Source organism: Phyllobates terribilis, unplaced genomic scaffold (genome assembly GCF_046119375.1).
Source record: "Phyllobates terribilis strain yellow unplaced genomic scaffold, ASM4611937v1 Scaffold_1__5_contigs__length_1240528914, whole genome shotgun sequence".
In the NCBI taxonomy this organism is placed as follows: domain Eukaryota; kingdom Metazoa; phylum Chordata; class Amphibia; order Anura; family Dendrobatidae; genus Phyllobates; species Phyllobates terribilis.
In genome coordinates, this window is record NW_027362761.1 from 716,637,841 (window position 1) to 716,655,325 (window position 17,485).

The 17,485-nt window shown below is 44.0% G+C and overlaps 1 protein-coding gene across 2 annotated transcripts in view; it reads left to right on the forward strand.

Annotated features, from left to right (window-relative positions):
• ZAP70 (zeta chain of T cell receptor associated protein kinase 70) overlaps positions 1-17,485 on the forward strand; it is a 298,385-nt gene that overhangs the window by 172,704 nt on the left and 108,196 nt on the right. For both annotated transcript variants that reach the window (XM_073655156.1, XM_073655157.1), the window contains exons 8-9: positions 1,943-2,123; positions 4,875-5,087. In XM_073655156.1, the coding sequence (XP_073511257.1) occupies positions 1,943-2,123; positions 4,875-5,087 (394 nt within the window). The remainder of the gene's footprint in view (positions 1-1,942; positions 2,124-4,874; positions 5,088-17,485) is intronic.

Here is a 17,485-nt window from a genome sequence, read left to right on the forward strand (position 1 = left end):
AAAAGATCAGTACTTAGAGGCTGATACTGCAAAATTGTTTTGATCTTATTAAATTATTGTACTGGATCATTATAATGCAACTTTTAACATTAAAGTTTAGTTATGTAATAAAATAAAAAATAAATTGATATTCACTCTCAAAATGCAACAGTTAAAGGAATCTTTCAGCAGGTTTTTGGATGCAATCTGACAACAGCACAATATAGAGACGGATACCCTGACTCCAGTGATGTATCACTTAGTTTACTGGGTGCAGTAGTTGTGATAAAATGATAGTTTTCTGTTCTACATATCTAGCAGTGCTTGGAATGCCGAGCTGTGTATAACCCTGCCCACACCACTGATTAGCAGCTTTCTGTGTACATTGTATAGTGACAGAAAGCTGCTAATCAGTGCTGGGGGTGTGGCTGCACTAGGATGCATAAGGCAACTTTTCCTGTAGTGATAATCTCCTGCTAATAAAACCCTGGATTGCATTGAAACAGCAAAACACAGCTCAGTAAGTGACACATCCCTGGAATCAGGGTCTCTTCCCCAACAACATGCTGCTCTCACGTAGTAAAAACCTGCTGACAGATAGCCTTTTATTGTGACGGTGTATTATTTTTGTTCTATATTATACATTAAACATAGTTGTGCAAACAATGAGTTTACTATGTCTGTTACTTTGTTTAGTTTGCAGGTCCTTGTCAGAACAATTAACAATAACAAAACTTTATCATCAACCTATATAATATATTTTATGGACTAATCTAGGAATACTGTAACTATTACATATAGAATACTGTGCAAAAGTTTTAGTTGGAAAAATGCTGCAAAGTAAGAACACTTTTGAAAAATAGAACTGTAAATAGCTTATTATTCTCAATTAGCAAAATGCAAAGTGAATGAGTAAAATAAATGTCTAAATCAAATGAATATCATATGTGACTACCCTTTGCCTTCAAAACAGCATCAAATCATTCGTTTTCCTAGGTACACTTGCACAGAGTTTTTGAAGAAACTCGGCAGAGAGTTAGCTCCAAAAATCTTGGAGAAATAACCACAGATCTTCTGTGGATATGGTCTTTTGCAAACCCTTCTGTCTCTACATATAATCCTCTGTTGAGATCAGGGCTTTGTGGGGGCCATATCATCACTTCCAAGACTACTTGTTCTTCTTTACGCTGAAGACTGAAGATAGTTGTTAATGGCATTGGGTGTATATTTGGGCTCATTGCCCTGCTGCAGAATAAATTTGGAGCGAATTAGACTCCTCCCTGGTGTTGTTGTATGATGGATGTGTATCTGCCTGTATTTCTCAGCATTGACAACATGATTTATCTTGGCCAAATCCCTAACTCCGTTTGCTGAAATGTAGCCCCAAACTTGCAAGGCTTCTCCACCATTCTTCACTGTTGCCTGTAGACACTCATTATTGTACCACTCTAAAGACTTTCCGCAAACTACCTCATGTTACATGCAAATATATTCACATTTTGACCCATCAGTCCAGAGCACCTGCTGCCATTTTTTTTTCTTTGTCCCAGTTGTTATGTTTTGCATAATTGAGTCACTAGACCTTGTTTCCATTTTGAAACTAAGGGTTTTGACTGCAAATGATGCCCTAATTTCGATATCATAATAGCGTTTGGGTGGAATAAATCTGAAGAGACCAATGAATTTGTAGAAGCCTAAATCCACAGAAGATCTTCTCTAAGATGTTCAGAACAACCTCCTAGCCAAGTTCTTTCAAGATCGTGTGGTCACACAAAATATAGTTTTTATTAATATTTCTATTTTGTTCATTCACTTTGCATTTTGTTAATTGATAAAATAAACTATTAACACTTCTATTTTTGAAAGGATTTATACTTTGCAACATTTTCTCCACACCTGGTTAAAACTTTTGGGCAGTATTGCATTTATGCATTCCTATGTAGTAATCTACCTTTATTTATAGCCGATTCGAAAACTCGGATTTTGCCAATGGACACTAGTGTGTATGACAGCCCCTACAGTGATCCGGAAGAACTGAAGGAACGCAAAGTCTTTTTAAAGAGAGAACTTCTTTTGATAGATGAAGTAGAATTGGGCTCAGGAAATTTTGGCTGTGTCAAAAAAGGGGTTTACAAGATGAAAAAGTAAGTCATTTTGTGATACATTTAACCATTTCTCTGCTAGAGGTTTCTGCAAAATTTTCACTTTCTTGACAGAAGAAAAACCATTTATTTTAGAATAATAACACCTGTTATACCTCCCATCTTACATACAGTGCTACATGGGAAACAATTATGTAAAGTACCTCTCTTTCTTTCTGGAAATGAGCTAATTTAAATAATTTGACCCCAATGTCACTTATAGGCATTAATAGAAATACAGTAAAGATAGCTCACCCCCAGCCTAATGGGATCCAGCTAACTCCAGGGGTAATAAACCCCCAAATGCAAAGAGAATGAGAGATTCGGCAATGAAGGAATTTCCCATAAAATATCACTTTTATTCCATGTTGGAATAAAAATGTAGTAAAAGATCAGGAGTCTTTAATCAACCTACATCATGTTTCAGTAATTAACCCTTAGTCAGGGTGAACTGTATATATGCAGCTGTCCAACCGAACAAAGGGAACCTTCCCTTTAAAGAGAACCTGTCATGTAAAAATACGCTATTAACCTGCAGATATGAGGTTAATCTGCAGGTTAATAGCGTTCTGAAAAATTAGGCAGATGTAATGTTTATACAGAGAACTTTTAATAATTGATTGACATTTAAAAAAAAACATAGACCACAAGAGACAAGACAAAAAAAGAAAACTAAAAAGAGACGAATAAATGTGCCATAATTCAAAAGAGTTATATGAAGTATGTCAAAGGAGATATATGAAAAATCCTGTGCAACAATATATAGATAATAAATAAATAAATATAAATGTCCAGTAACAAGGAATTTAATGAATAATAACTAAAAATTGTACATTGCAACAAAGTCTAAAATCCCATTTTATGCAAATACATAAGCATTAATACTGAAATGCTGCAACAATACATAATGAATAAATAAGAATAACAATATTAATTTACAGTGACAAAATAATTGTTCTGATAAATAAATAATAGATAATAAATTGAATATTGCATAATATACCAGAATGTCAAAAACCCATAATGAAGTAAAGAGATTTTATATTGTCAGTTAAAGGTCTGAAAGCTATAGATACTTCAGTGACTTGTAAAAATATTTACGCCCCCTTGGCTTTTTACCTATTTTGTTACATTGCAATCTGTGTTTAAATATTTTTGTAATCTGATTTGTGTGATGCATCGGCATTGAATAGTCTAAGTTGGTGGAGTGAAGTGAGAAGTGAGAAAAATACAGGCATACTTTCAATTTATGGGATCAAATAACTAAAAATTGGCATGTGTATTTGTATTCACCCCTTTTGCTATGAAGCCCCTAAAATTTCTGGTGCAAGAAATTTCCTTTATAAGTCTCATGCTTAGTGAAAGGAAATCCACCTGTGAGCAATCTAAGTGTCACATGGTCTGTTAGTATATACACACCTTTTCTGAAAGGCCACAGATGCTGAAACACTATTAAGCAAGAGGCACCACTAACCAAACAACATCATGAAGACCAAGGAAATCTCCAAACAAGTCAGGGACAAAGTTGTTGAGAAGTACAAGTCAGGGTTGGGCTATAAAAAAAATCCCAATCTCTGATAATCTCTATAGCACTATCAAATCTATTATAAGCAAATGGAAAGAATATGGTACCATAACATACCTGCTAAGAGAGGGCAGCCCACCAAAACTCTCAGCCTGGGCAAGGAAGGCATTAATCAGAGAGGCAGCACAGAGACCAAAGGTGACCCTGAAGGAGCTGCAGAGTTCCTGAGCAGAGACTGGAGTATCTGTCCGTATGAACATAATAAACCAAACACTCCATAGAGGGGGCCTTTTTGGAAGAGTGGGCAGAAAAAAGCCTTCACCTATTTTGCTTTTACACAAAAAATGTAAGGCTCATTTTGAGTTTGCCAAAAGACATGTGGGACACTCCCCAAATGTACAGAGTAAGGTGCTGTGGTGAGATGAGACCAAAATTAAACTTTTTGGCCACCAAGGTAAACCCTATATCTGGCATCAAACCAACACAGTTTTTCACTCCAAGAACACAATCCCCCACAGTGAGACATGGTGGTGGCAGCATCATGCTGTGGGGATGTTTTTCGGCAACAGAAACAGGGAAAATGGTCCATGTCGAGGGGAATATGGATGGTGTGAAATACAGGGCTATTCTTGAGCAAAACCTTTTTCAGTCTGTCAGTGTTTTGAGACTGGGACGGAGGTTCATCTTCCAACAAGACAATAACCCAAAGCATACTGCTAAGGCAACACTCTAGTGGTTTAAGGGGAAACGTGTAAATGTTCTGGAGTGGCGTCTAGTCAAAGCCCAGACCTTAATCCAATTGAGAATCTGTGGTCAGACTTGAAGATTGCTGTTCACCAGCTCCATCTAACTTGAAGGAGCTGGAGCAGTTTTGCCTTGAGGAATGGGCAAAAATCCCAGTGGCAAGATGTGGAAAGCTCATAGAGACTTATCCAAAGTGACTTGCAGCTGTAATTGCCGCTAAAGTAGGCTCTACAAAGTACTGACTTTAGGGGGGTGAATAGTTATACACACTGAAATTTACAGTTATTTTGTCCTATTTGTTGTTTGCTTCACAATAAAAAGAAAACCAAATGTTCTCAGTTGTAGGCATGTTCTTTACATGAACAGATGTAAACCCTGAAATTCCAGGTTGTGAGGCAGCAAAACACAAAAAATGCCAAGGGGGTGAATACTTTTGCAAGCCACTGTATATTATCATTTTACCCTTGTAATATCTTACTTTGCAGGCGTCAAATTGATGTGGCCATTAAGATATTGAAGATACAGAATGAAAGCAGTAAGTGTGTGAAGGATGAAATGATGAAGGAAGCAGAAATCATGCATCAACTGGACAATCCATACATTGTGCGAATGATTGGGGTATGTCAGGCAGAGTGCCTCATGCTGGTCATGGAAATGGCATCTTCTGGACCCCTGAATAAATTTCTCTTAGCGAAAAAGTAAGTGTTGAAAATGATTTAAGAATTTGTCAATCAATGCTTTGCGGCTATGGAGATCTGAATGAAAACCCTAGCTTTATGTTGAGATATGTAATACATATTGATTTGCTGCTTATTAAAGTTATTAGTTTTTGTAGTCAACGATTTTGAAGGTGATTTACATCCTTGTATTTGTCTCATGATTACATATCTCATATTGAGATGTTTTACAACTTTGTAATCCACCCCATTCCAACTCATATGGGTCTTAGGCCTCTTTCAGACGTCCGTTTTCACAAGGATAGAACACTTGTCCATTATAATCTATGGTACTATTCATATGTCCGTGTTTTTCCACGGATAGTCTGTGCAAAACTCATGGAGACATGTCTGTTTTTCTCCAGTATCATGGATGACAAGTGCCAATTCAAGTCTATGAGTCCGTGAAAGATATGTATAGCACACAGATGACATCCGTGTGCCATCCGTGTGCTGTCTGTATTTAACATAGCAAAGTGTAAGAGAAGCTGTGTAATTAATTTATTTATCCATAAGTAAAAAACACTGATGACTGATGGTAAAAATAGACACAGTGATGACACACTAATGGTAAAAATGGACACATACACTGGACTGTACACTGATCCAAAACACTGATCACACCGGTACCATTTTTTCACATACGTTTTTAAACATGGACGTGTGAATGAGGCCTTACAAAGAGGGATTTTTTCTTGTAACATTTCTAGGAGTCTAAAGCGGTTTATCATTTCATAATTAATATTTTTGGTACTTTAGTGTGATAAAGGGTTGATGACAGTTTGGGATAGTTATAGGTTTATAGCTAATGTTCCTGAAGGATTAGTGTGGTTAAGTGTTAACTAGTGATGAGCGAGCATTCTCGCTACTGCTTGGTGGTCGCCCAAGCATCTCACTGCTCGAGGCGATCGGCGAGTATTTCCGGGGTTGCTCGGCGGGAACTTGGGTCCCCTCCCTGCATGTTTGGTGCTCTTTAGAGAGCCAATGAACATGCAGAGATTGCCTGCCACTCATTTTAATGCCATAGACATGTTGGATGTGGGCATTACAGTGATTGTCTGGCCGCACAGCGTCATCAGGTCTATATCAGACCTGGCGCCACCATGCTCGTCACAGTCACTCCGGATCAGACAGTGTAGGGAGAGCTGATGCTGTGTCAGGGAGAGATTTGATCGTGTATTAGGTAGTGTAGGGAGAAAAACCGTACATTACACATATCCATCTTAACAAACAGTCCTTCTGAGGACTAATCCATCTGCAGAGATATCAGGCAGGCAGGGTGTATAGGCAGGCAGTGTATATAGCAGACTGCAGTGCATATAGCACAAGAGGCTCCATTCCAATTCTGCCTTCTGCTGCTGTTAGATATTTCTATACAAAGGCACAGGTCTCAGGGGCCAGGAATACTTTTCTCTGGATCTTAATCCTCATTATTTTCTTAAAAAGCAATCCAGAGAACACCGTTTTTCTGCGCCATTTGCTTGTGTAGGGAGAGGTGCTGCTGTGCCAGGGACAGATTTGCTTGTGTATTAGGTAGTGTAGCGAGAAAAACCGTACATTACACATATCCATCTTAACAAACAGTCCTTCTGAGGACTAATCCATCTGCAGAGATATCATGCAGGCAGGGTGTATAGGCAGGCGGTGTATATAGCAGACTGAAGTGCATATAGCACAAGAGGCTCCATTCCAATTCTGCCTTCTGCTGCTGTTAGATATTTCTATACAAAGGCCCAAGTCTCAGGGGCCAGGAATACTTTTCTTTGGATCTTAATCCTCATTATTTGCTTAAAAAGCAATCCAGAGAACACCGTTTTTTAAGCGTCATTTGCTTGTTGGTACTGCAGAATACAGCCAGGTCCTTTCCATATTACAGCGCTAGAAATCCAGCTATTTAAAACTGTGTTTTCTCCGTCAAATGGATCACATATACGTTGTCAGAAAATACTGCCATTTCTGGCCTCCATTAAAAATTTCCTTTAGTGTGTCAGTGAAACAATTCACTGCAGTTTGCTGTTCAAACTACTTACCTACAGGCCAGGTATTTAAAACTCTGCTTTCTCCGTCACACGGATCACATATACGTTGTCTGAAAATAATGCCATTTCTGGCCTCCATTAAAAATTTCCTTTAGTGTGTCAGTGAAGCAATTGACAGCAGTTTGCTGTTCAAACTACTTACCTACAGGGCAGGTATTTAAAACTCTGTTTTCTCCATCACACGGATCACATATAAGTTCGCTCGAAACTCAGTCATTTGTAGTGAGCGTGAAAGATACTGTCCTCCATTTAAAATGGGCAAGTCACGTGGCAAGGGACGGGGAACTGGACGTGATGGTAATGGTGCATGCAGAGGCCGAGGACAAGGCCGTGGGCAAGCTGAAATTGTGCCACAACAAACACGCACATCTTCTCGCCTGACCTTCCTGTCCCAATTTCTAGGGGACCGCAGCACACCACTATTGAACCCTGAGCAGTGTCAAAAGCTTGTTGGTTGGGTAGCGGATAATGCTTCCAGTCACTTAGCCAACACCACCACCACCCTGTCTTCCACACGGTCAAGTCACAGTAGCCGTGAGTCTGGACCGCATATTCCTCACCGTGATCCTCCTTCCTCCCACCATGATGAGTAACCAGAGACAACTGATCCCACACTTGGACACTCTGAAGAGCTGTTCACTTTTCCATTTATAGATTCGGGCCTCTCGCCCAGTCCACTTGAAGTGGGGCAAGAGGAGATCGCATGTAGCGATGCCCAAATATTTGAGCAGCCACAGTCACATGAAGGCGACGGTGGGAAAGTGTCACAAGAGGTGAACGATGATGACACACAATTGCCAGAGAGTCAGGAGGAGGACCAGGGTGCGGAAGCGGAAGACGAAGTGGTGGATGATGTAGTAACTGACCCAACCTGGCTGGAGGACATGCAGAGCGAGGACAGCAGCACACAGGGGGAGGGAGGCAGAGAACCCCAATATGCAGGAAGAAGCAGTGTGGTGGCCGCAGACAGAAGGCAAGCAACCATTCCCCGTAGCACCAACACGAAGGAAGTTGCCAGTACAACTGTTAGGTCTTCCCGAGTCTGGTTGTTTTTTAAAGACTCTGCCAATAACCCCAAAAAGGCCATTTGCACCACCTGCCAGGCCAGCATCAGCAGGGGTGGCAAAACAACCAGCCTGACCACCACCAGCATGATCAGGCACATGGCAGCAAAGCACCCGACTTTGTGGGCCGAACCCCAGGGTCCAGGAACAGTGTCTGCGGGTGGCACCATTGCTTCTTCTGCTGTTGTGCATGCAAGCCAATCCCTTGTCCATGGTGCATGCGAAGATGGCTCCTGCCCTGCACCAGTCGTTGCACACTCTCAAGTAGCAGCATCAGGAAGCATGTCCATGTCCTTGTCCCAGCGCAGCGTTCAGTTGTCCATACCCCAGTCCTTAGAACGCAAGTGCAAATATGCAGCCAATGCCCCACAGGCCACACTACTAAATTCTCCCATTTCACGACTGCTTGCGCTTGAAATGTTGCCTTTTAGGCTCATGGAGACGGAAGCATTCCGCAACCTGATGGCAGCGGCCGTCCCTCGGTACATGGTCCCCTGCCGACACTATTTCTCCCGGTGTGCCGTCCCCGCATTACACAAGCACGTGTCCCAAAACATTAACCGTGCTCTCAACAGCGCAGGTACTGGGAAAGTCCACCTAACCATGGACACGTGGACAAGTGCTTGTGGGAAGGGACGGTACATCTCGCTAACGGCACACTGGATTAACATAGTGGAAGCCGGGACCCAGTCGGACCTTGGGACGGAACACGTCCTCCTGACGCCAAGGATTGCGGGCCCTAGGTCAATCAGGGTTGCCCCCACGGTCTACAGCTCCTGCGCCTCATCCTTCTCAGCCTCCTCCTCCTCTTCAGCCTCCATCTCCGAAATGACCACATCAGTCACAAGCTGGAAGCACTGCAGCACTGCCTCGGCTAAGCGGCAACAGGCTGTGCTGAAGCTAATATGCTTAGGTGAAAAACCGCACAATGCTGAAGAGTTGTGGACAGCTCTGAAAAAGCAGGCAGATCTGTGGCTCACACCGCTGAACCTACAGCCAGGCATGGTCGTGTGTGACAATGGCCGGAACCTGGTGGTGGCTCTGAGGCGAGGTGAGGCGAGCTCACACACGTACCACACCTGGCCCATGTGCTTAACCTCGTGGTTCAGCGGTTTCTCAAATCCTACCCGGAGCTGCCGGATCTGCTTGTTAAAGTACACCGCCTGTGTGCCCATTTTAGAAAGTCAGCTACAGCTTTCGCCGCCCTTGCAAATGTTGGGAAGGATTTGTGAGCAGAATAAGGCAGTTGTTGAGTACCAGCATCAACAAGGCCGTCTATATTCAGTTCAGACTCCACACATAAGAACTCAGGAGTGGAAATGGATGTCATATATATGTACCATCCTCCAAAACTTTGAGGACTCCACCAAGATGGTGAGCGGCGATGACGCCATAATTAGCGTCACCATCCCGCTTTTCTGTGTTCTGAAATGCTCTCTGCTCACAATCAAAGAGGATACATTGCAGGCGGAGGACAATGAGATGAAGCAAGGAACCATACAGGGTGATTCCTCACAGCCAAGCCTCATCTCATCCCAACGTGTATTGGGTGACAATGAGGAAGAGGAGGAGGAAGGACCGGAGCTAGTTTCATGCACTATAGACGGTACTACCTGCACAGCTGCCATACCGTCTGTTCAGCGTGGATGGCCAGAGGACAGAGAGGAGAAGGAGGAGAGCATGGTCAGTCATCCTCTTGGTGAGGACACAGAAGTCTTGCCTGTTAGTAGTCTGGCACGCATGGCTGAGTTTATGTTATGCTGCCTTTCCCATGACCCTCACGTTCTCAAAATTTTGGGCGACAGTCATTACTGGTTGGTGACACTTTTAGACCCACGCTACAAGGAGAAGTTTATATCTCTTATTCCTGAGGAGGACAGGTCTACAAAAATGGGGCAGTACCAGAAGGCCCTTACTGCGGAAATATTAAAAAAATTCCCATCTGAAAACGCTGGCAGCAGAGTGCACACTTCCTTGGACAACCAAGGAGTACAGGCGAGAGAGACACCTTCAATCCAGCTGAGGCAGGGGAACACTGTCAAAGTTCTGGGAGAGTTTTCTCAGACCCTCCCAACGCACAGGCCTTGAGGCGCGGGGTACTCTCAAAAGGAGTGCAAAGTTTGGGAAGATGCTGAGGGAGTACCTTGCCGACCGTACCAACGTCCTCCGTGATTCCGCTGTACCTTATAATTATTGGGTATCCAAGCTGGATACGTGGAATGAACTGGCTCTCTATGCCTTGGAGGTCCTGGCCTGCCCTGCCGCCAGCGTTTTATCAGAGCGGGTTTTTAGTGCCGCTGGTGGAATTATAACTGATAAGCGCATCCGCCTGTCAACTGAAAATGCTGACAGGCTGACTCCTATAAAGATGAACAAGGGCTGGATTGGGCCAGACTTCTCAACACCACCGAATGATAGCAGCGTAACATAAACTCAAATCCAGTGTCTTTTCTTGGGAGGTGTATTCACATGCAGCTTTTCACACCCACACATGGGTATACGCTTCCTGATTTAGTCTATTTGCTCTTGTCCTCCTCCTTCTCCTCATCCTCCACCACCATATCACCAGGGTGACCGTGGTCCGTGGTGCAACACACACATAATTTTTTTAAAGGGTATTTTTTATACAGTATGTTCATGTATACCCCCCAGGTGTAAATGTTTGTCAGCCCATACACTTAGTGCATGGGCATTACAAGTATAAGAGGCCCGCTCCTTTCTAATGGGAACATTTTTTTATGAGGCCCTCCTCCACGTCTCTTCCAAGGGGCATTGAAGTGCCTCCAAATTTTTGGCAGCCCTTGCATTCACTGAATAGGCCAACACTATGGGAGACTCTCTCCTTTCTATTGGGAATTTGTTGTTACTGTGGCCCTGCTCTATGTGTCTTTAAATTCTTAGTAGGGTTTTTCCTAAAATTGGTCAGCCGTTGGACTCACTGCATACCCTATAACTGTATAGCAGACCCTCTCCTTTCTAATGGGAACATGTCGTACCTTGTTACTGTGGCCCTGCTCCGTGTGTCTTTAAATTCTTAGTGGGGTTTTTCCTAAAATTGGTCAGCTGTTGGACTCACTGCATACCCTATAACTGTATAGCAGACCCTCTCCTTTCTAATGGGAACATGTCGTAACTTGTTACTGTGGCCCTGCTCCATGTGTCTTTAAATTCTTAGTGGGGTTTTTCCGAAAATTGGTCAGCCGGTGGACTCACTGCATACCCTATAACTGTATAGCAGACCCTCTCCTTTCTAATGGGAACATGTTGTACCTTGTTACTGTGGCCCTGCTCCATGAGTCTTTAAATTCTTAGTGGGGTTTTTCCTAAAATTTGTCAGCCGTTGGACTCACTGCATACCCTATAACTGTATAGCAGACCCTATCCTTTCTAATGGGAACATGTCGTACCTTGTTACTGTGGCCCTGCTCCATGTGTCTTTAAATTCATAGTGGGGTTTTTCCTAAAATTGGTCAGCCATTGGACTCACTGCATACCCTATAACTGTATAGCAGACCCTCTCCTTTCTAATGGGAACATGTCGTACCTTGTTACTGTGGCCCTGCTCTATGTGTCTTTAAATTTTTAGTGGGGTTTTTCCTAAAATTGGTCAGCCGTTGGACTCACTGCATACCCTATAACTGTATAGCAGACCCTCTCCTTTCTAATGGGAACATGTCGTAACTTGTTACTGTGGCCCTGTTCTATGTGTCTTTAAATTTTTAGTGGTGTTTTTACTAAAATTGGTCAGCCGTTGGACTCACTGCATACCCTATAACTGTATAGCAGACCCTCTCCTTTCTAATGGGAACATGTCGTAACTTGTTACTGTGGCCCTGCTCTATGTGTCTTTAAATTCTTAGTGGTGTTTTTACTAAATTTGGTCAGCCGTTGGACTCACTGCATACCCTATAACTGTACAGCAGACCCTCTCCTTTCTAATGGGAACATGTCTTACCTTGTTACTGTGGCCCTGCTCCATGTGTCTTTAAATTCTTAGTGGGGTTTTTCCTAAAATTGGTCAGCCGTTGGACTCACTGCATACCCTAGAACTGTATAGCAGACCCTCTCCTTTCTAATGGGAACATGTCGTACCTTGTTACTGTGGCCCTGCTCCATGTGTCTTTAAATTCATAGTGGAGTTTTTCCTAAAATTGGTCAGCCATTGGACTCACTGCATACCCTAGAACTGTATAGCAGACCCTCTCCTTTATAATGGGAACATGTCGTACCTTGTTACTGTGGCCCTGCTCTATGTGTCTTTAAATTCTTAGTGGGGTTTTTCCTAAATTTTGGCAGCCCTTGCAGTCACAGCATGGGCATTACCACTATAGGAGACCCGCTCCTTTATAATGGGAACATGTTTTTTACTGAGACCCTCCTCTATGTCTCTTCAAAGGGGTATTGGGTTGCGTCCAAATTTTTGGCAGACCTTGCAGTCACTGGATACGCAATAACAGTATAGGAGACCCACTTGTTAATAATGGGAACAACGAAGCATAGCCGTGATGGCTCTCTAACAATAGCCGACTGCTGGCCTTTTAAGAATAGTAAGGGCCGTCTGATGTCCCTATAAAAATAGGCTTCATGACTTTCAGAGTCCCTCCATCATAAATAAAAAAGGATATGTCTGATGATGTTTCACACACCACATTGCCAGATAAGGTTGTAAGATGTTAAAATGACATTTCCCAGTGAATGCATTTGTCTTAAAAAATAATGTAAAAAAAACCAAACAATAGGATCTCACGCTGCCGGCATGAGGTTATGAAAAGCTTCCACCTCCACGAGCCCAAAAAGCCACATTTCAAGTGCAAGCAGCTGTCAAAAATGTAGCAGTATAGTATTGCAGCGGTGTGAGCCACAAATCTGCCTGCTCTTTCAGAGCTGTCCACAACTCTTTAGCGGTGTGCAGTTTGTCACCTAAGCATATTAGCTTCAGCACAGCCTGTTGCCGCTTGGCTGAGGCAGTGCTGCAGTGCTTCCAGCTTGTGACTGATGTAGTCATTTTGGAGATGGAGGCTGAAGGGGAGGAGAAGGTTCAGGAGTTGTAGAATGTGGGGGCAACTCTGACCCAGGGCCCGCAATCCTAGGCATCGGGAGGCCGTGTTCCGTCCCAATGTCCGACTGGGTCCTGGCTTCCACTATATTAACCCAGTGTGCCGTCAGTGAGATGTACCATCCCTAACCACAAGCACTTAACCACGTGTCCGTGGCTAGGTGGACATTCCCATTTACTGCGTTGTTGAGGGCATGGCTAATGTTCTGGGACACGTGCTTGTGTAATGTGGGGACGGCACACCGGGAGAAATAGTGGCGGCTGGGGACCGAGTACCGAGGGATGGCCGCCGCCATCAGGTTGAGGAAAGCTTCAGTCTCCACGAGTCTAAAAGGCAAGAATTCAAGCGCAAGCATTCGCGAAATGTGTGAGTTTATTACTGTGGCCTGTGGGGCGTTGGCTGCGTATTTGTGCTTGCGTTCCAAGGACTGGTGTAGGTACAACTGAACGGTGCGCTGGGACAAGGACATGGACTTGGTTGCTAATGGTGCTAGTTGCGAGTGTGCAACGACATGTGCAGGGCGGGAGACATCTTCGCATGCGCCATGGACAGGGGATTGGCGCACACGCACAACAGTGGAACAAGCAGTGGTGTCACCCGCAGACACTGTTTCTGGACCTTGGGGTTTGGCCCACTTAGTCGGGTGCTTTGCTGTTATGTGCCTGATCATGCTGGTGGTGGTCCAGCTGCTAGTTTTGCTACCCCGGATGATGCTGGCCTGACAGGTGGTGCAAATGGCCTTTTTGGGGATTTCTGCAGAGTCTTTTAAAAACAACCAGACTCGGGAAAACCTAACAGTTTTACTGGCAACTTCCGTTGTGTTGGTGTTCCGAGGAACGGTTGCCCGCCTTGTGTCTGTGGTCACCACACTGCTTGTTCCAGTGTGTTGTGGTGCTATGCCCCCCCCCCCTGTGTGCTGCAGTCCTCGCTCTGTATGTTACCTTGCCAGGTTGGGTCAGTGACTTAATCGTCCACCACCTCGTCTTCCACTTCCGCATCCTTCTCCTCCTCCTAACTTTCTGCCAATTGTGTATCATCATCACCCACCTCTTGCTACAGTAATTGCACTTTCCTACTGTTGCCTTCGTGTGACCGTGGCTGCTCAAATATTTGTCCATTGCTACATGCATTCTCCTCTTGCCCCGCTCGAAGCTGGCCGGGCAAGAGGCCCGAATCTATAAATGGAAAAGTGAACAGCTCTTCGGAGTGTCCAAGTGTGGGATCAGTTGCCTCTGGGAACTCGGCATGGTGGGAGGAAGGAGGATTAGGGTAAGGAATATGTGGTCCAGACTCACGGCTACTGAGACTTGACCGTGTGGAAAACAGGGTGGTGGTGGTGGTGGTGGCAAAGCGACTGGAAGCATTATTTGCTATACAATCAACAACCTTTTGACACTGCTCTGGCTTCAATAGTGGTGTGCTGCAGCGCCCAGCAATTGGGACAGGAAGGTCGAGCGACAAGATGTGGGTGTTTGCTGTGGCACAATTTCATCTTGCCCACTGCCTCAGCCTCTGCATGCACCATCACCATCACGTCCACTTCCCCGTCCCTTGCCACGCACCTTGCCCATTTTAAATGGAGGATAATATTTTCCACGTTCACTACAAATGGCTGGATTTGAACTGCAGTCAGGGTATGTGCCCACGATGCAGAAATGAAGCAGAAAATTTCTGCAGCGTTTCTGCATGTTCTTGGCAGTCAAAAAAGCTTGCGGATTTTATACCCGTTTTTGCAGCGTTTTTACATGCGGATTTGACTTGCGTTTTTCAAATCCATTGGGACCTCAAATCCGCATGCAGAAACGCACAAATAATGGACATGCTGTAGATTTTTCAGCAAGGAAAATCCGCTGCGGAAAATTCCGCAGCATGGGCACAGAACATGCAGATTTTCATTGAGGATCATGGGGCATGGATTACCAAGCGTTTTGCAAGCGTTTACGCTGCGGAAGTTCCGCAACAAAAACGCTTGAAAAATGCATAGTGGGTACGAAGCCTCTTATGTGATACGTCTGACGGACACCCACGGTTTTAAATAGAGGCCCTGTAGTTTACTATTCTTGTCAGCGACATCGTGTGAATAGCTTCACTGACACACTGCTACAAAATCTAAATAGAGGACAATATTTTCCAGGTTCACTACAAATGGCTGGATTTGAACCACAGTTATATGTGATACGTCTGACGGACACCCACGGTTTTAAATAGCGGCCCTCTAGTTTACTATTCTTCACAGAGACCACGTTTTAATATCTTCACTGACACACTGATGCAAAACTCTAAATGGAGGACAATATTTTCCACGTTCACTTAAAATTTGTGGATTTTTATCACTGTAATATGGTATCACGTCTGTTGATGGAAAATATCTGTCAGTATTCTGCAGTGCTAACAAGCAAATGGAGCACTAAAATGGTGTACTCTGTATTGCTTTTTAAGCAAATAATCAGGATTAAGATAAAAAAAAATAGCCCTGGCTCCAGATATCTGGGGCTATGTCTACGGATATCTGTAACCGCAGGAGCAGACAGAACGTGCAATGGAGCCTCTTTTGCTGTATACACTGCCACAAACCCTGCCTGCCTGCCTAACTTCTGCTATCACCACTGAATATATGCAGCTGGATTAGTCCTCAGAAGGACTGTTAGTTCAGATGGATATATAGATATGTTGTGGAATACCTATACTAACTAATAAACAAGCAAATCTCTCCCTCCCTCAGCAGCAGCTCACCCTACTCTGCCTGTTTCTGGGTTAGACTGTGACAAGCATATGGGCAACTGGTCTTATATAGACCCGATGATGGTATGCGGCCAGCCAATCACTGTAATGCCACAACCAACATGGCTATGGCACTACAGTGCGTGGCAGGAAATCCCTGTATGTTCATTGGCTCTATAAAGAGCGCCAAACATGCAGGGAGGGGACCCGAGCTCCCGCCCGAGCAACCCGGAAATAATCGCCAAGTGCTGAGCATGTCGAGCACAGTGATGCTCGGACGAGTACCGAGCATTGGCGAGCACACTCGCTCATCACTAATAGCGAGAAGCCATTATTATGGGGGACTTCAACTACCCTGACATACATTGGAGAGCAAAAACCTACAAGTCCAGCATAGCAAACAGGTTTTGGCAATAATGAAAGACAATTATTTTTCACATCTGGTTCAGGACCCAACAAGATTTTGTAGGGGAGTACTTCTTGACCTAATTTTATATATGATAGAGGGGCTGTAAGGACACTAAACTTAAGGAAGTCAAATTTCCAGTGGTTCAGAGATGATCTCATTGCCATATCCTGAAAAATAAAAGTACACAAAACAAATGGTACACTTTTATAAGCATCCTGAATAGGACCTGTGCACAATATATACCCTAAGGGAATAGAGTTGAGCGGACATGTTCGGCAAACCTTCGTTTTTTTTTAAATTTGATTGAATGTTGCTCATTTGGATTTGTGTTCGGGTTCCCAAACCTTTTGTGCTAGAATCGACAAAAGTCGGCCTTGAGCATCCTTGGTTTCCCACTCTGTCATCTGCGTGACAGAGCAGGAAACGGGCTGTGATCAGCAGCAACATCGCTACTGCCGGTCACAGCGCTGCAGGATCACACTGTCAGGTGTCAGTGTGATCCCGCAGCTGTGATAGTGACCCATGGGACTACTACCCACATCAGCCGACACCTTCTGTCATAGTAAATAGCCAGCGCAAGTGCCGCTGATGAGAGGAGTAATCTCTCATCAGCAGTGCTTGCGTTTTGAAAGTGAAAGTAAAAAAAAGTTACAAGTAATAATTCTTTAAATAAAAATAATAAACACCATATACCTTGTCCCTGATTCCCTGGTCCCCTGAAAAAAACAAAACATCATATACTCACCATAACACCTAATCCCTGATGCCCATGTCACCTGTAATATAGATAATGTAATAAACCACCATAATCCTCACCTATCGGCCATAGTCCATATAGTCCGGGTGTCCCACGTCGATCTCATGAATAGATTGGCCACATCAGAAAATGTGAACAGTGACCACTCTATTCAGCAGCCACGATACACTGATCACGATCGCCCCCACAGTGTATCATGAGGAGATGCCTGCAGAGAGATCAGACAAGTTCATCAGCTGACGATCTCGTGTGACTTCACTTACGGCAGCACTGCTGCATGAGAAAATTCTCACGCAGCAGTGCTGCGTAAGTGAAATCACCGGAGCTCTCAGC